At 45.3% G+C, this 19855-nt stretch overlaps 2 protein-coding genes across 10 annotated transcripts in view; both read right to left on the bottom strand.

The window, feature by feature from the left end:
• Positions 1 to 12242, bottom strand: part of ARSG (arylsulfatase G) — a 166052-nt gene extending 153810 nt beyond the window's left edge. For 4 of the 5 annotated variants that reach the window (XM_084837503.1, XM_084837501.1, XM_084837498.1 and 1 more), the window contains exon 1: positions 12173 to 12242. The gene's annotated coding sequence lies outside the window, so the exon portion shown is untranslated. Of the gene's footprint in view, positions 1 to 8239; positions 8378 to 12172 lie in introns of all 5 variants that reach the window. The other variant, XM_084837502.1, reaches the window with a different exon arrangement.
• The window catches only part of AMZ2 (archaelysin family metallopeptidase 2), a 58500-nt gene that overhangs the window by 16204 nt on the left and 22441 nt on the right, over positions 1 to 19855 (bottom strand). Inside the window, exon 7 of one of the 5 annotated variants that reach the window (XM_084837510.1) lies at positions 18707 to 18862. In XM_084837510.1, the coding sequence (XP_084693636.1) occupies positions 18716 to 18862 (147 nt within the window). In that variant the 3' untranslated portion in view covers positions 18707 to 18715. Of the gene's footprint in view, positions 1 to 17082; positions 19376 to 19855 lie in introns of those variants that run through there. The other 4 variants (XM_084837508.1, XM_084837511.1, XM_084837513.1 and 1 more) reach the window with 4 other exon arrangements.

Genomic DNA, 19855 nt, shown 5'->3' with positions numbered 1-19855 from the left:
TGATGGAAGCAAGTGTGGGGGTGGCTTTGCCCCACCCCCCAACAGGTTAACCCCAAAGTAATGCAGCCCTCAAAAGGAAAATGGTTGCCCACTTCTGCTTTAAACTATACTGTAGAAAGCAGACCTGTCATCATTGCAGTATTTCCTTACACTACTACTAGCATTACTACTTCTAGGTTTGTGAGTAAACTGGTAAGTTAATACTGACCATTTTCAGGGATCATTTAGCACTGCTTTAAAACACCGTTCAAATCTGTGGCTGAAAACCCTGTGTAAGTGGGTTGAATCAATCCCATTGACTTCAGTGGGTTTTAAGCAGGCTGTATGCAATAATATAGACTATGGGCCTGTTCAGACGTCACACTACGCCTTGGTAGTTGGGGAATTTCCGGTAACCACGGTGGCTTAACGTGTCATGTGGGGGGGAGAAAACCATGTTCTGTGTGGTTACTAAGCTACCACAGGTAAGCACCCCCTGCAAAAGAGTTAAGGAGCCCCAGGGAGGTTTACCGTGTCATCTATTGGGCTCTCTGGTGGTTAAAACGAGCTCCAGAGGACTGCCAGGTCGCAGGCGATGGTCTAGCCACCGTGGACTTTCTCTATGGTTACGCAGCCATTCGGGACGATGGAGCGGCTGCCAGAAGCCTGTTCGCACCGTGGAGGATGTCAGGATGCACACAAACCACTTACATAAGGTTGCCCGGTTAACTACAGAGGGGGGTGTTAACAGAACCTTATGGTGCCACATCATCCCCAGTTGCGTGACAGGCCCATGCATAGTGGTTTCGCTAAACCACCCTCTGTAGTTACCCTAACCACCCCCCGTTTGCATGTGAATGGGCCCTATGTCTAGAAGGGGGGGCAGAGACTTGTGGCCCTGAATATCTGAGCAGCCATGAACCCACTGTATTATATAAAGCAGAACTGAGTTAATAGCATGAGCAAAATGCTAAAAATTATCCTTACATTTGAGAAGCAAGTTTCTAGCATATGGTTGCAGATATATATATATATATATATGAACTTACTCTGGCAGATTTTTCTGAAACTGCAGGTGGAGGATTCCATAATTTAACCAAACTATCAACCAGTTCTCCATGACTCCCACCTACAGAAGTATTTCCTTCTTACGCTATTCCATATTTCTCAATTTTCCAGCTCCTCAGAAATATATTAACACAAAATGCGGGGCGGGAATCTCCAAAAGACAAATTGCTAAGCAAATTAATCAATTGATATAAAAAAATTGAATTTATATTTAAGTAAACAGCACACAACAGTTAATAAACAATTCACGTCGCTGCCCAAGTTGCCTGCACATATGAACAGTGAAAAGTATCTATGGGGGTTGGGTATTGTTTTTAATTATTAATTGCTTTGCTTTATCTAAGCTGTAGGGCTATTTGTGCACTGGGCATCAAAAGGGGTTCTATGTGCAAGCCTATATATGCAGGTAGATGTCATGCCCTACCTGGAGGATTCATCTGAGGAAGAAGAGGAGGGGAAGGCCAGCACAACGGGCCAGAGCTAAGCAAAAAACAGGAGGCCTTGGCTGACAGTCCTCCCCTGGAAACATTACAGGAGCAACCTGTCCCTTCTTGAGCAGTTCCTGAATTTCTCCAAATGCTGGAAGCAGAGCTTGAGACAACCCATCCCTTTGGATAGTGTAGACACGAGCAGCAAAAGAACAAAACAAAGTCACAGCATGGGACCTCCCTTAAAAGCAACACGCTGACCTAATTAGCCAGCTGTACTGATTAACAACTAGCTATAAATCAGCCCACCTCTTCATGGATCACTGCCTTGGTGTGGCGAAGGGGCTTGCGTAACTCAGTGAAGCCATAAGCTATGCCATGCAGGGCCACCCAAGACGGACAGGTCATGGCAGAGAGTTCTGACAAAATGTGGTCCACTGGAGAAGGAAATGGCAACCCACTCCAGTATTCTTGCCAAGAAAACCCCATGGAACGTATCACTAGGCTAAAAGAGATGACGCCGGAAGATGAGCCCCTCAGGTCGGAAGGTGTCCAATATACTACTGGGGAAGAGCAGAGGGTATTTCCAGGTAGCGCCAGAAAGAGTGAAGCGGCTGGGCCAAAGCCGAAAGGACACTCAGCTGTGGATGTGTCTGGTGGTGAAAAGAAAATCCGATGCTGTAAAGAACAATATTGTTTAGGAACCTGGAATGTCAGATCAATGAATCAAGGTAAGCTGGAGGTGGTCAAACATGAGATGGCAAGATTGAACATCGACATCTTGGGAATCAGCGAACTAAAATGGACACGCATGGGCGAATTTAATTCAGGTGACCATCATATCTACTACTGTGGGCAAGAATCCCTTAGAAGAAATGGAGTAGCACTCATAGTCAACAAAAGGGTGGGAAAAGCAGTACTGGGGTACAATCTTAAAAACGATAGAATGATCTCAGTATGAATCCAAGGCAAACCATTCAACATCACAGTAATTCAAGTCTATGCCCCAACCACTGAGGCCGAAGAAGCTGAGGTTGATCGGTTTTATGAAGACCTACAACACCTTCTACAACTAACACCAAAAAAAGATGTCCTCTTCATCATAGGGGATTGGAATGCTAAAGTAGGAAGTCAAGAAATCACCGGGATAACAGGCAAGCATGGCCTTGGTGTACAAAATGAAGCAGGACAAAGGCTAATAGAGTTTTGCCAAGAGAACACGCTGATCATAGCAAACACTCTTTTCCAACAGCACAAGAGACGACTCTACACATGGACATCACCAGATGGTCAATATCGAAATCAGATTGATTATGTCCTTTGCAGCCAAAGATGGAGAAGCTCTATACAGTCAGTAAAAACAAGACCTGGAGCTGACTGTGGCTCACATCATGAGCTTCTTGTCGCAAAATTTTGGCTTAAATTGAAGAACATAGGGAAAACCACTAAACCATTCCGGTATGACCTAAATCATATCCCTTATGAATATACAGTGGAGGTGAGGAATAGATTTAAGGGATTAGACCTGATAGAGTGCCTGAAGAACTATGGATGGAGGTCCGTAACATTGTTCAGGAGGCAGCAACACAATCCATCCCAAAGAAAAAGAAATGCAAGAAAGCAAGGTGGCTGTCTGATGAGGCTTTACAAGTAGCTGAGGAAAGAAGGGAAGTGAAAAGCAAGGGAGAAAGGGGAAGATATATCCAACTGAATACAGCGTTCCAGAGAATAGCAAGGAGAGACAAGAAGGCCTTCTTAAATGAACAATGCAAAGAAATTGAGAAAACAACAGAATGGGAAAGACTAGAGATCTCTTCAAGAAAATCGGAGATCTCAAGGGAACGTTTTGTGCAAAGACGGGCATGATAAAGGACAAAGAAGGCAGGGACCTAACAGAAGCAGATGAGATTAAGAAGAGGTGGAAAGAATACACAGAAGAACTATACAGGAAAGATCTGAATATCCCTGATAGCCATGATAGTGTGGTCACTGAACTTGAGCTGGACATCCTCGAGAGTGAAGTCAAGTGGGCCTTAGGAAGCATTACTAACAACAAAGCTAGCGGAGATGACAGTCTTCCAGCTGAGCTATTTAAAATCCTAAAAGATGATGCTGTTAAAGTGCTGCACTCAATATGCCAACAAATCTGGAACACTCAACAGTGGCCACAAGACTGGAAAAGGTCAGTTTACATTCCAATTCCAAAGAAGGCAATGCCAAAGAGTGATCAAACTACCGTACAATTGCGCTCATTTCACATGCCAGCAAGGTGATGCTCAAAATCCTACAAGCTAGGCTTCAGCAGTATGCGAACCGAGAACTACCGGAAGTACAAGCTGGGTTTCGAAGAGGCAGAGGAACTAGAGATCAAATCGCCAACTTTCACTGGATCATGGAGAAAGCAAGAGAATTCCAGAAAAACGTCTATTTCTGCTTCATTGACTACGCTAAAGCCTTTGATTGTGTGGATCATAACAAACTGTGGCAAATTCTGAAAGAGATGGGGGTACCAGACCACCTTACCTGTCTCCTGAGAAACCTGTATGGGGGTCAAGAAGCAACAGTAAGAACCAGACATGGAACAACCGATTGGTTCAAAATTGGGAAAGGAGTACGACAAGGCTGCATATTGTCGCCCTGCTTATTTAACTTATATGCAGAGTACATCATGAGAAACGCCGGATTGGATGAATCACAGGTTGGAATTAAGATTGCCGGGAGAATTATCAACAACCTCCGATATGCAGATGATACCACCCTAATGGCAGAAAGCGAAGAGGATCTCAAGAGCCTCTTGTTGAGGGTGAAAGAGGAGAGTGCAAAAGCTGGCTTGAAACTCAACATTAAAAAAACGAAAATCATGGCATCTGGCCCCATCACTTCCTGGCATATAGAAGGGGAAGAAATGGAAGCAGTGACAGATTTTATTTTCTTGGGCTCCAAGATCACCGCAGACAGTGACTGTAGCCATGACATTAAAAGACCCTTGCTCCTTGGGAGGAAAGCTATGGCAAACCTAGACAGCATAGTAAGAAGTAGAGACATCACCTTGCCGACAAAGGTCCGTCTAATCAAAGCTATGGTTTTCCCAGTAGTAACGTATGGCTGTGAGAGCTGGACTATAAGGAAGGCTGAGCGCCGAAGAATGGATGCTTTCGAACTGTGGTGCTGGAGAAGACTCTTACGAGTCCCCTGGACTGCAAGGAGGTCAAATCAGTCCATCCTAAAGGAAATCAACCCTGAGTGCTCATTGGAAGGACAGATACTGAAGCTGAAGCTCCAATATTTTGGCCAGCTAATGCGAAGAGAAAACTCTCTGGAAAAGACCCTGATGCTGGGAAAGACTGAAGGCAAAAGGAGAAGGGGACGGCAGAGGATGAGATGGCTAGATAGCATCACTGATGCAATGAATATGGACTTGAGCACGCTCCTGGAGAGAGTGCAGGACAGAAAGGCCTGGCGTGCTATGGTCCATGGGGTCACGAAGAGTCGGACACGACTGAACGACTGAACAACAAATAAATCAGCCCAGCAAATGCCAGCTCTCTCCTGTGAACAACGGCACCTTAACCTTGGCTTTGCATTTCAAGACACCAGACCTGACAGGCTCCTAGACCCTTGGCTACCCACCTGCATGATGCTTTCGGACACCCCCTGACCAGCCTCGATGCTTGATAAAACTGACACTTGTGACCTTTGGACTGCTTTGACCTCACCTCTACCTGTGCCTGCAAATCCTCCTTGGAATTCCTGTGCATGACTCATGACTGAACTGGTTGCTCTCTTGCCGCTACTCCTGGGACTATTGCCCTTGCCAGCACTGAAACAGGAAAGCACAGCTTCTCCATGCGACTGGGCAGGATCCTCCTTCACATGGAGATCTACCCAAGCAGAGTCCTTCTGGTGTAGTCCAAATGTGGAGATGGCAGGGCTGGCCCACACAGCCCTCCTCACACATTCTTTCAAAGTCTGTGAGGGTCTTCCAAATCCACCTCATGTAATGGACGTTTCTCCAGTGCTGAGATTGCTATCCTCCTTCTATTCTCCTCGGCCCACTGCACAACAGCCTCAACCATATATTGGCTGTCAGTCAGTTTGCCAAGATGCAAGGCATATCCTTGCACTAGTCATTCTAGCGTGCTCCTTAAGAAGCTGCCCCAAGCACCATGCATTTCTCTCAACAAAGGCTTTCTTTATCAGGGAAGGCGGCACTCCAAACACCTTCCAAACATCAGTGGAACAGCTCAGCTAATTTCCTGATAAGTTTTGCAAAAATGAACACCCAGATCAAGTGGCACCATCAGGTCACAGACAAGGCCAGTCCTATCATGAAGCAAGATGAGGGACCTGAATCAGGCGGCAGAGCAGGAGTGGCGGCAAACTGTGCTGCTCCCCTCACACCCCAGCCACTGCTGCCCACTGCTTCCAGAGGGTGCTCTGGAGAGCCCTGCCAGCAACTCTTCTGCTGTGGCATTTGCTGCAAGCTGGTGGGGCTCCCCGGAGCAGCCACTGGCCCTGTTTCCCTTGCTGTGTGCCTTCACCTTTGCTGTCACTGTGTCGGCCCTATAGAGAACTGTGCAGCCAGAAGAAGCAGCCCCAGTCAAACTCTTGCAAAAGGACTGCAGCCTGAAGAGCCTACAAGGCAGCAAAAGTAAAAGGGAAGGGGGGTGCACAATGTGGGAAGTGGTGTGATGTGGCAGCAATGCGAAAGGGCATGATGCAGTGGGGGTGGTGCGTGTTCTCTCCTGCCTCAGGTGGCAAAAGTCCTTAGGCCTAGACTAAGCACAGAAATTCCACAAGGACTTTCCCATTTGCTTCAGTGATATGGGCAAGCCTGCTCAGGAAAAGACAGTGAACAGTCCACTTAAGTCAATGGGAAGTCCACACATGCGGGAGATCTGTGCACATTGCAACATGAAATTCTGAACTGGCCGCATAATCTTCAGATCTTTTCTATATAACTATATAGTTAATACGGCACTACAGAGTGCAAGGACTTTCCAGTTTGGGTAAAATAGGTTATGTGTGTGGGGGAACAGGAAACCCTTTGCTGAGTATCTTGCATCACTGCTAGCTACCCAGCTGAAGGGCATACATTTGATGGCCTCACTTCAGCAAGTCACACACTGTCAACCCCAATTTCCCCACCTCTAAAATAAGAATGATTATGGCTTCTCTGTATTGTGATGATAAATATGACTCCCCCATGCCATGCATGTTATAAGCACTATACAAACAAGTATGACTATGATTATTAACATAGAAAAGCCCTTCTGTATTATTGTTAGCTACAATGGACTAATCCACAGTCCTCCAAGATATACATGAACGTTGGTTCACATACTCAAAATGTACCAAAGACAGAATTGCTGGACTGAGAAGTCAGTCTGTATTTTCAGAAGTGTGAGGCAAGTAGTAAAGGAGGGGGGCCCACATCAAACTCTAAACCACGCCCCGTTTGCGAAGGTGACAGTTGTGCCACCCCCCCCATTGAGATGGGAAGTCCCGCCCTAGCCAGAAGCCCCACATATGCGATCAGCTGACCCCGGTCATATGACCTTCAGGGTCACCTGATGGGGGTCATGTGACCCCTCTACGAACTCGCCATGTCACCATGGACCCATAGGAATTGGTTTTAGAGCCCTAGGGGACACGGGCGTGGAAATGGCCCCTGGTGCCACTTCCAAGCCACGCCCAGATTGGCCCAGCGGGGTCATGTGACCCCTCTACGAACTCGCCACGCTGCCGTGGACCAATAGGAATTGTTTTAGAGCCCTAGCAGGTACGGGTGCGGAGATGGCCCGCGGGGCCTTTTCCAAGCCACGCCCGGATTGGTCCTGCGGGGTCATGTGACCCCTCTACAAACTCACCGCACCGCCGTGGACCAATAGGAAGAGGTCTTAGAGCCTAGACCTGTAAGGTCACGCCCCGCAACCCCATTGACTAATAGGGACCGCCTTGCCCCCAGAAAAACAGCCTTTTATCATGCCCAGACATGTTTTCTGCACAGAGAACATGGCACAGCGAAGCACCTCTCCAGGGCCATCTGGTATTCCGCCACCGGCTGCAGAACGTGACCCCCGAAAACGGTATATTAGTACCAGTTCTGATGACTGCTTTTCCACCACCTAAACTTCTCCGCGAGGAGGAGGCTGAGGTTTCCCAAATGTGGCAGGACATGTTGGAAGCCATTTCACTAGAGAACATTGTAGCACAGGTAAGATTTCAATGTTTCTATCTATGTGAATGGATGGATGGTTGGAGGGGATATTTTATGGTGGTTTCCGAAGTTTGCAAAAGGGTTACAGGCAGGATACAGCTTCATAATAGATTGTACCATTTTTTCAGGACCCCTGTGTGAATAATGTTGGTGCAGAAGGTCTTGGAAAAACTGTTGAAATTAAAGCAGAGGGGCCATCACCGGAATTATGGAAGATGGCCTCAATAGGAAACTTTCAAATACAGGTATGTGTGATTATTTGTAGCATCGTTATTAAAGACATGCTGTGTGTGTGTTTAGGAGACACCAAAAGTATTTTCTTAATTTTGTTTTTTAGGGTTGTGCTGATCTGTCAACGGGGCAGCCAGGCCATGTCATCCTGAAAGGTATTCTAGGCCTGGAAGCGGATGAAACAAGCGGATGAAACAAGCAATGCAATGCATTGTCAGAGCCACTGTTTCTGGAATTCTGAAGCACTGCTTAATTGAATATCTACATGATACATGTATTGGATGTATAATCGACGCACCAGGACAGTACTCACATGAATGCTTATCTTGGCCAAAGAGTGTCATCTCTAGAAAGCTGAGAATTGTATGGGTTCATATATGTATATGAGAATGAACTTGCCTTGCAGGCATACTGCGCCTCTTTTAGAATACTGAAGGGTGTTTTAGTTTTTCTGCGGGGATAAATTGGGAAAAGAAGCATAAACTGTATTGCATTTTATTTTAGTTTATCTGCATTAAATATTTATTTAGCTGGCAGAAGGAAAAAGAGTTAAGGTATACTCACATGTAAATAGGCTTCCAGGTCCTTCCCTTCAGGTTTGGGGGGTGTAAAGACACAGAGAAGTGCGGGCTCTTTTTATCAGCGCTAGTCCTATTGTGTGAATTCTGGTACTGTGATTGGATAAAGTTAAGGATCCCCCCGCCCCTAAGGTTGGCCTCCAACCCATCACTAAAAGTTAGTGCCACCTACTCAAAAACACAAAATGCGGTTTCAGGTCCCCTGTAATCTACACCGCCCCCATCTGGAGACATTTCGGGGCCCACCCCCTCTACCCTGTAATGGAAACTAGTGATAGAAACCGATTCTTTCAAAAACGATTCTGACAAAAATAAAATAATAAAAAGGAAATAGTTTTCCCCTACATATAAATGCATAAAGTTGGGGTAGGGGGGTCCCCTACCACCCCATCATGTTTATTTTTAAAAAATGATTTAAAGACATTTTAAAGACAGTTATTGGAGAGAGGGGAAAAATTCTCAATATCAGATATTTACATTAATGCTTTTTTACCAAGCTGCTAACAGCAAATGTGAGAGGACTAAACCATCTTCGCGCCCGTACCCGTTAGGGCTCTAAAACCAATTCCTATTGGTCCACAGCAGCGTGGCGAGTTCATAGAGGGGTCACATGACCCTGCTGGGCCAATCTGGGGCACGGCTTGGAAATGGCACCTGGGGCCATTTCCGCACCTGTGCCCCCTAGGGCTCTAAAACCAATCCCTATGGGTCCACAGTGGCATGGCGAGTTCATAGAGGGGTCACATGACCCTCGTCAGGTGACCCCGAAGGTCATATGACCGGGTCTGCTGATCGCATACGTGGGGCTTCCGGCTAGGGCAGGACTTCCCGTCTCAATGGGGGGTGGCGCAACTGTCACCTTTGCAAATGGGGCGTGGTTTAGAGTTTGATGCGGGGCCCCCTCCTTTACTACTGAGGCATATTCTGGTTTACTTGCATTTTTTAAAAAATAAAAATAATACTCTATCCAATTCTTTGTTTCTTCTAAACTTTCTTTTTTAAAAACCATAACAAGATATTGATTTTACTTCGGGTGTTCATTTTAAAACTGGAAGTGGAGAGCAGATTTTAGTATGCAGATGTGTTCTTTTCTCTCTTTCTCCCCTAACCCTTTGGTGGGGAGAAAGAGAAAAGAACACTTATTGTTAATTACAAGATCTCCAAACATGCTTGTTTTACAGAAAATGTTCATTTGGCTTGCTTAATGCAAGGTATTGCTTTCAAGAGGATATATAATTCCCTCTAGTGCGCTGTTCCTGTAAGAGACCTAGAAAATATTTACTTCCACTAAAGCAAATTGCTGCAAGCACCATAAATATGCATAGTATTGTCTTTTGGGCAAGAAGAGGTCACACACACATACATCCCTCATAAGCTTCTGGGAGCTCTCCTGAGGCTAGCACAATCCCTGGAGATTCCTCTTTTATCTACCCCCATAAGCTTTCAGGTTGCAGCACTGGCTTCCAATTTATCCCAAACTGATCAGAATTTTATTGGAGCTATTGAGGCCCAAGAGACTCTTCCCCACATACTAATACCTAGTAGATTAAGGGCACAATCCTATGTGTATTTAGACAGAGAAAAGGCCTACAACTCCCAGCATTCCCCAGCCAGGCTGGCTGGGGAACGCTGGGAGTTGTAGGCCTTTTCTCTGTCTAAATATTCATAGGATTGTGTCCTAAGATATTATCATAGTGTGTTAATTTGTTCATGAACATAATATCCCAAACTGTAAACCCCAGCTGTCTAGGGATATACCTAGGCCTCCAATGTCTGGCTAAGTTTCTCCTAGCAGCTGTCAGGAAATTCCAAGGTTATTTGCTTTTTGTTCCTCATGGTAAACTATGCTGAATTATAAATGCACAGACATTTCCCTCATGAATGCCTCTTTCCCCTATAGAAGCCTGGGTGCTGTTTGAAGCGGAAAACAGAATTGGAAACATCATGGAGGATTGTAATGAGGAGGTCTCATTAGTACTTACCAGGAATTAGTCAGGAAGAACCTACATTTGTCAATGGTGCCTCACACAGAAGTACCTTGGGTTCCTCAGTGGGCTGTGTTTTACACACAGACATACCATCCAACCCTTCATTTGCACAAACCAGTTTGCACACCATCCTTCATTTGCACAAACCAGTTGCACAAACCAGTGAATAAGGTCAGCTGTCACTTTCATTTGTTGACAGCTGGCTGTAATACACTAGTCAGAAAAAAAACCCAGCATTTGACTCCATGACACTGCTTGGGGAAGTAGAAGACTGAAAGCACTTGGCTTTTGATGACACCACTGCAACCCATGAGAAGGCTTAGTTCCCCTTCTCCCTTCAAGTAATAAGGGGTGGTGGCGGCAGTAGGGAGGTCAATGGGGATGAAGAGAGTTTAATCCCCTCCTTCCCATGCTGTATCCCCACCCCAGAACCTGAGAATTATAGGAGGTGGTTTCCGGACTAGCTGTACAGTGCGGTTTTAACCCCCTCCCCATGCTGTATTGGAGAGTTTGGGGCTGGACGCTCGGCAAGTTGCACTCAGAAAGAAGGCAGGCAAATGCCAAGTTGCTAGGAAAATAGTTTAATACATCAGTTCAGGGAAATTGTGGGCTGCCTAGGCTTCGACTTGAGCACTAAAGAGGAAAGCAGGATTTATCTCTACTGTCTGGGAGTTCTTTTTCCACTTGTCAAAAGGTAGGAAGGGAACTAACCTTTCTGGAGCCAACTCTACCACTGGCCAGGAAAAAAACCCCAAAACCAAGGAGTTGGAAAAACAGTTTATGTTCTTTGTATTTTTCCCTCCTCACCTACAGCTTATGAGACTGCACCAGACTTTAAAGACTTAAAATACTGAGTGCATACTGCTAATAGACCCAGCGGCCACACCGCTAAGCTATTTGGGAAGTCCCTCCGCAAACCCAGCAGAGCAAAACTCGCGGATAAAAGCAGCCTCTCTCTTTTTGAACAAAAGAGCGACCAGCGGCCCCTGCAGGCCCGGTCCGCTCATGGCGCCTCATACTCCAGGAGGAGCAAGCTGAGCCGCTGCGACACTCCCCGCCCCCGCCCGCCCTCGCGCGCAGGGCGGCGAGCAGGGCTGCCAATCGGGTGGGCTCGGAGAAGAATGGCTTCCCCGCCCGGCGCTGCTCGGGGACCAAGCGGAAAATTCCACTCGCGCCGCACTCTGCCTTGCGTTGCCGACATCGCCGGCGAATGTTTTACGAGTGAGGATGGCTACTGCCCAACTCACGCATGTCTGGAAGGGAGTCTCACTGAACTTGTTGGGCTAACTTCCGAGTAAACATTCCTAAGGCTGGGCTGGACTTGAAGGGCGCATCTTTATGCACAGGTGCCATCGAGTCCCTTACATTGCATACGGAATACCACGGTCTCGTGAGCACCACACATCGAATACCATTCTGTTTAGTGCGTGCGTGTGGGGGGGTAGTTTTCAGGACATTCATCTGCCGTCCTTTCGTGCCCCTTCCAAACCTGGATGCCTGGCCACCTCCAGCTCCAAGGCCTCCTTAGAAAGGGACTGCTGCTGCAAATTTACCGCTAAGGCTCCCGCCCAACAGCTGCCCCCCTACCTAGCCAGTAGCCCCACCCCAGGCAGCCAGAAAGCCCCACTGGTAAAAAAAAAAAAAATGCCCCCAAAGGGGTAAGAGCATTCATTCACTCACAGGTTTCCGCCCCTCGGCGCCGCCGCCGCCGCCGCCGCCGCCTGCTACCATGTTGCACAGTTGATGGCACATGTACACGCAGCCTTGCACCTCCCTTTCTCTCGGGCCCGGGCCAATGGGGATGCGCCGAGCGCTTCCCTCCCAGCCGAGTGGAACAGGCAAGCCCCGCGCTCCGCTTGGCAGGGTGATCAGCAAGCGGCCCTCATTCTCTCAGGGACAGTAGGGCGAGTTATTGGCAGTAGTGCAGCAGCACATTCAGAAGTGCAGGGTCCCTTCCTGACAGTCACAGCCACGCCCCTTCTAAGATTGTACAGCCTTGCAAGATATACAGCCTTCAATTGGGATCCCAAAACAGTGCAGCTGAGAGTAAGGCGGGGGTATTTCAACTGGACGTCTGAGAAAAAAATGCAGCGGTGTTAATCTTTTTCACTCACTCACAAACATTCTAGATTTTCAAAATATGCTACTCTATGGAAGCTTCACCCTCTCAACTCAGCCCTCATGGACAGATCCCTTCTCATTTAAACAGCCCCCTTGCACACTCCCTTAGCACCCCAACATCACCCCTTAGCTCCTTCATTATATCTCTCCCATCCCGCAACAGAAACGTCCACACGGCCCGCTGGATTGAAACACACACGCACACCCCTACCTTCTTTCTCCTCTCCCCCCCCCAACTGATTTTTATTTCCTGTTTCCCTTCCCTCCACCAGGGTTTGCCCAGAGACATGCCAACCTTGTACCAAAAAGTGTAGCTGACAGAGCAGGTTTCATCTGGCAATTCTGCTTACTGTAGAAATGAACATTCAAGAATTAACTGTGAAATCCAGTGGGTCATTATTTCGAATTAATTTTACAGAGATCTTGGGAAGGCAGCTAAGGCTGCAGTCCTACGCACACGTACCTGGGAGAAAGCCCAACTGGCAATTGAACATAGTGGGACTGACTTCTGAGTAAACATGCATAGGACTGTGTGATAAATCCTAAAAACTGGCATAATCCAGCCACCTGCCGGTTACTGGCAAAACTTTGAGGCAGGATGGTTTCCTGGTCCTCCCAGCAGACTGGCTACCAAAGATTCTATTGCATTTGAAATTCCTGAAAGCCATGGCTATATTCCACATCATCCTGATATTTTTTTAAATACCAGCTTACTCCAGGAATTTAATCTGAGCCAGGGCACCTGTAGCTGCCCTCCAACCCATGTTTCATGCCAGTCCCGGGCTCAGGAGTAAGATCAAAGTGCCTCTGAGCACATGCAGCACGCACTTCTTTAACAATGAGCGGGGGAGCTATGTAGACGAGACAGTCTTCCACCTGCCCCAGCTTGGTTTGCAACTGCATCTCTATCATCACCCTCTTTCTTATTTTTCCACACTGAAGCCACAACCCTAAACTTACCAGGAGCAAACCAGTGATCTCCACTGAGCTTAGTCTGCATAAACACGTCTAAGACCGGACACCACATGGTTATTTAAAATTCAGTGCATCCTGGGACCTGTACTTCACATGGCACATTTCACAAATGATGTTTTACTCTTTGGGCTAGTGGTCAACCTGGGCTGCTGAAGCTGCTCCTCTGGAACCAATATCCACATCCAATCTCACGAATGAGAAACAAGGCCTATGGGGCAGCAATTAAGCCTTCTTCAATTGCTTCCTCTCAGTGGAGGCGGGTGGCTTCGATGTCAGTGGGCAGATGAATCAGCTCTGGGTTTCAGTTTAAACTCTAAAGTAGCTATCCACTTGGATAGCTCCTTTAGAGTTCTGATTAAACCCAGAGTGGATTCACTGCCCAACTAACATCGGAGCCACCAGCCTCCACTGCTTCCTCTCCCTTCTTTGCAAGCCTCTTCTCTGAAAGCTATGGTGTGTGGGCATTGAAGGGGAGGCAGGTGGCCACACAGGGAGGAAGAGAGGAGGTGGTGGGAGGTCTCGTGCCAGTGTTTGTTTCCACTAGCACAATATCACACAGCGCTAGCAGAATGACAGCACTGAATACAATCTATTGAGTTCAGTGGGACTTATTCTAGGTAAATTAATACAGGGCTGCTGCAACCTAAGAGTCTTTCCTTAGATTGTAGAACAGGGATGGGCTGTTTTAGCCTACAACTCCCATCAGTCCTGGTAAACATGGCCAATGGTGAGGGATGATGGGAGTTCTAGGCTAAGACATCTAGAGGGCCAAAAGTTGCCTGCCCCTGTTGTAGAAGATGGAAGCTGAATTCCCTTCAAAAAAAGCAAGCCCATGCCAACACCAAAGGAACTGCTCAAGCCCACTCCTTTCCTGCACCAGGGTAGAGCAGCAGCCAGCATTAGCCATTCTTTAAAATTCTAACACCTCCTGTATACAAAGGGGGGGGGGGGAATCTGCTAGTTTTAGAAACACACGTTTTAAGCCAATTTTATGGCGTTAAACTCATTTTTATGTACATACACACTAATATTCAGCGTATTATCTTGAAAGCAATTGTACTTTTCCGAGAGAGTGACGAGGGGAGCATTTTTGCAGGGTTCTGAATGTATACTGAACATATTACTGAAGACTAAATGCAGAGACATTGTCTTACATGTTAAGCAGGGACTATATGTCAGGGGCATATTTGGGATGTGATATGTGGGAGAGTATTTGATGATATTTGTATTCCCGCCACTTGAGTATGTGGAGGGGATTATTAGAGCCCTTTGTCTTATGAGGCTCTGCCCAGGTACTTATTAGTCTTGTGTTTTGAGTGAACATTCATATTTTTTGAAGGGCAGCTTTAGGATCCCCATCTTGACACTGTGGATAGAACAGTCCAATGGCCCTCCCATACTACACCCTGTCCTCTGCCCACTGAAGTGCCTTTGAAGGCCTTGCACAATGTGCTACACAGTTGTTGTTGCACGGGAGCAGCTGGAGTGCATGAGTTATTTGCGCTGGCCACAACAGTACAAGGTAGAAGCTAGTGCCTTTGTATCAGTACCTGCAATGTTGCATCCTATTTTGTTCAGACACTCCTTTATATTAGATAGGATTACCCTGGAAGACACCAATCCCACATATATTTACTTGAAAATAAGTCCTAAATTCAACAAGGCTCTTACTCTCAGGGAAGTGTGCACAGCATTGCAGCCTCAGGGCAGTGGTTTGCATTTAATGCTAACCCATGGTTTGTTTACCTTGCCCTACCTGGGGTTTGTCTGGCAGATGAAAGAACTGCAGCTTGCTTTTTCAGTCCCTGGGTTGTTTCCCTCCTCCTTCGCCCACTCCCTCCCTGTATCCAAAATGCCTTTCTGGCACAGTAGTACTGGCATGTAGAGCAGCTGTTATTGTTTTTTACCACTCTTGCCCACTACCTCTGTAGCCTGGTGAAACAACCCACAGTTCTGGATTCACATGTTAATAACAACCCATGGTTTAAACAACCCAGAGTTCACAGCCCAACAACAAACCATGGGTTTCCTTCCTGGGCTATTCATAGTTAACAAACCATAGTTTGTTAATGTGTCTGGGTTCGCACAACACAACAACCCAGAAATAAACAACCCATATCATGGGTTAGCATTATGTGGAAACCCAGCCAAAGTCACCTCAGCAAAGACTTGTTCTCAAACCCACATTTGATGAGGTAATGTAAATGCAAAGGCTGAGGGGAAAGATGTGGGGAGAGAAGGAGAAAGGAGGGTACCTATATATTTCTTCATAGTAGAATAGCAGCTTCAGGGGTGGTTTAGACTGGGGGAAAAGCTTAGCCCCTCCCCCAGTACCACTGCCCTGACGCACTTAGGGGGCCTCTGCAACTACTTTTAATGTTAAACTTCAGGATATCCAGCCACACATTTCCAGCATCTTGTCTGTTTTGGTCTTTAGTGCAGCCACTCTTTAATACATCCATTCTGCTTCAGCAGCATGCCACAATGAAAAGGAAATAAAGATTACAGCAATTACATTTAAAGATCTTTAAAATCCAGATTCCTATAAAGCCATATTGCCTTATCTTTCTACCATGTGAACAACAGTAGATGTTTTAGACTTTTGTAACAGAGCCGTAATAACTAACAGTGTGCAGGCTTTTATAGGAGGGATATAACGTACTGAACATTATAATGAACAAAAAGTAACCCGGAAAATTGTGCACAGTGGGAATTCTGACCTATTTAGGTAGCAAAGAGAAAAAGTGCACTTAAATGCTAAATAGGCAAGGAAGTGTGCTAATAGGATTATATGACAGAGATGGAAGTATTACCGGCCCCTAGTAACAGTAAATCACACAACAGGAAATTAAATGCATCACACCTATTAAATCTTAAAAGCTTTTGCTTACTTTAAAAGAAGTTTCTTTTAATTCTGCCCCAGTTCCAATTTCCTAGGGACCATTGCCAAACACCCTTTTATAAAGACTGGCCCCATGTGGAGACATTTTCAAAACTGGATGTTTTTGAGTTTGTATTTGTATAAGGACCAAGGCTTGGCAATGGTTGGTGATCTAGTAGCTCCCTTAACAGGTTCTTTGTTTACTGGACCCTTGCCTTATTAGAAAGGCTGCAACCTTTAAATCAGATCAATTAAGGGTCACCTCCAATGCTGCATAAGCCAACTTCCTCTTGTGCAATGGGACTTCCACATATTCTCCTTCCTCTGCACCCTCACACCCCACTCCAATCCTTTCTAGAGGGTCCTCCAACCCTCCAGAGTAGATCTGGTGAGCGTCCAGAAGGCTGGAGAAGGGATCCATTCTGCCAGTGGTAACTGTTCTACAAGGAGACAGAGATTGATCAACCAAAGTTATGGGGTTGTATCCCTCCTGGAGACCAGTTTTAATTGATGTGCTGAAGATTTAAGGATACAGTTGTTTATTTTATGAGGCTACTTTGGTTCATGTGTGATAATGTAATAGAAGAAAAGGCCATTTTCAATATTTTCTTTTCCATTTCCAAATACAGAGTGGCAGCTTTTGTTTATTAACTGTAGATTATTTTACACTTCTTTGTGTCTTTCCAAAAGGCACGCTTGGGGTTTCAGTAATATGCAACTATATTTAAAATTTCATTAATCAGTCATTTCATGAATTTAACTAATCAAACAGTTTTATCCTATACATGCTTACTCAGAAGTAAGTTCCACTGAGTTCAATAGGGCTTATTTCCAGCTAAGTGGGTATAGAACTGAAGCCTAGATCTTCTTTTACTGAACTGCCGTAATCCAGAACTTAAAAAGCTGCCTTATACTGTCAGATCATTGGTCCACCTAGCCCAGTGTTCTCAGCAATGACTGGCAGCAGCTCTCGATGTTTCTGGCAAGAGTTCTATCAGCCTTCCCTGGAAATGCCAGGGATTGAACCAGGGCCCTTCTGCATGCCAAGCGTGTGCTCTACCATGGAGCGATGAACCTTCCTAAATTAATTTTAAGTTAAAAATTATTAAACCTCCCTGATTTAATTTAATATATTAAAGACAGGAAGCATTGTCTGTTCAGATAGTCTACTCATATTAAATAAAATTCCCACTACCTCCAAATAATCTATACCGCAATCCCAAAAACATTGATTTGGAATTGACCTCCATCAATTTCAATGAAAATTGCTTCTGAAAACGTTATTCCTGATTTTTAGTTCTATAATAGGTAAATATCACAAAATCTACATAGATAATGGAGAACTTCGATTTACTTGCTGCATTCACACGTCATGGCAAGCTATGAAGCCTTGCTTATTAAGCCATGATGTGCGCGAGCAAAGTACTAGTGCATGCAGCCCATTTGCTCCCATTCTGCTCCTCCCTTCACATGAGCAGGTAAGCAATTAAGCATAGCTTCTCATTATGTCTGAACCTGAGACTATTGGTTAATTGCTCCCAAACAAGCCAGGATTGGATGCCAGGCTTAAAAATTGGTTTCCAAATCCTGGCTTGCTCACGAGCAGGTTAACCATAATCTTGTGTTCAGACATAATGGGAAGCTATGCTTAATTATGGTTTCCTGATTTGTTTACCTATTTGCATGAAAGGCAGAGTGGAGCTGGAGTGAACAGGCTGCATGCACCAGCATGCGGCTTATGTACATCATTGTTTCATAAGCCAAGATCCATGGCTTGCTATGGCATGTGAATACAGTCATTATCTGAACGTTCTCTGATACAATAGATGTGCATCTCATTGTGTGCCAGAAAGTCACTGCTGCTTGTTTCAGAATCCCAAGTTTACAAGAGAAGTAAATGCTACGTAACTATGCTAAAAATAGATAATGGTTCAACTGCCTACTAAAATATCAAATATTAAGACAAGTATGGATCTCTGGTGTCAGTTCTATGAATTCCACAGTAGCTGTTGGGTTTTGAAATAAGAACAACCAATAATGTTTTATAGGGTTGCATCTGATATTCTGGAACAAAGGGTGATCCCATAAAGTTAGGGACAAAGAGAAACCTTACTCATAAATCCAACAAGCCAAGGTGTTTAGTTTTCAACTCAATGAAATATACAGTAAGTTCATCATTATGCTTTAGCAGTAGTTACATTATTGTAAATAAGAGTGTTCCCTTTGAACCTACATACCCAAAGATTTTACTTCTGTAGAAGATCTAAGCATTTGGTAATCCAGTCATAGCTTTCTTTAAACGCTTCCACTGGTTTCTGCAAACCTGATCTAGCTTCATTGCTGAGTCCTGCTTCTGTTCTACTAGCTTCTTCCTCTATCCATCTCTGCAGCGCCTAGAAGAAGTACACTGATCAGAAGTCTAATCAAATGGGCATGAAGGATTAAAAAAGCAGACAACATAAATCAACTGGTTTGGCATGACACTTGGATTCTGTATCAATGACTTCATTTTGTGTTTATTTCACACCAGAGTTTCTTCCAGAGACTCGAGTTTCTTTGATCCTTTATTTCATGAAAGATAAGAAGACAAAGAGAAACAAAGAAACAAACTATGGCAATGCTATTACATTAAACTGGCAGAAATCAATACAAAAATAATTTTCGACAGAGACAGATCAATGGATTTATCCCCTCATAAAGAGTGTTAAAATATAACTCAGTTTTGAGCAATTCACAAATCATCAATTTTATCGGTAAAATGCAGTGGGTGGTTGTGGTTGAGAACTATGGGACTGAGAAATGAATTCCCCAAATCATACACTGTTGTTCAAATATCTAGGGCTATCAAACAACAGAGAGCTATGTTGATCTCCTCTTAAGCTGAAGGTGCAGCAGCGCTGGTAATGCTGAAGTTGCATTTCAGGATAAGCAACCATTTTCTCCTGTCGGGTTTTTCTCCTCTTATTCCTCTGAAGCATCAGAGATCTCAACAACTGGACTAGAAACTTGGGTGTACTTATGCAGCCTTGATAGCTAAGGAAGGCTTGGTGGAAGAGTCCTGCTTTCATTACTGATATTCTCCTTGTCAGATTGGCTGGTGACTCTGAAATCTTTGCACCATATCTTTAGCACAGTTCACTTTCTTGGGGTACCAGGAATGTCTTTAGGCAAATTATTCCTTCCAATGCACATACCTTTGACAGTGGCTGTTTGAACAACATGACAGGTTGTGGTGCACATGAGGTGCATGCAGCCACCATTTTGAATATGCCACCCCCACTCAGGGGTTGTCATATCATGCCAACCTGGAGAACGTGGGTTATGTGACAGTTAAACAACTCTCACATAAAACAGACCATGGTTTAGGTTTATACCCAGTCACAGTA

Source organism: Heloderma suspectum, chromosome 2 (genome assembly GCF_057233095.1).
Source record: "Heloderma suspectum isolate Gila_16-S chromosome 2, 16-S_ref, whole genome shotgun sequence".
NCBI classification, from domain to species: Eukaryota; Metazoa; Chordata; class Lepidosauria; order Squamata; family Helodermatidae; genus Heloderma; species Heloderma suspectum.
The sequence above is the reverse complement of the archived record's forward strand: the minus strand, read 5'-3'. Positions and strand labels throughout refer to the sequence as shown.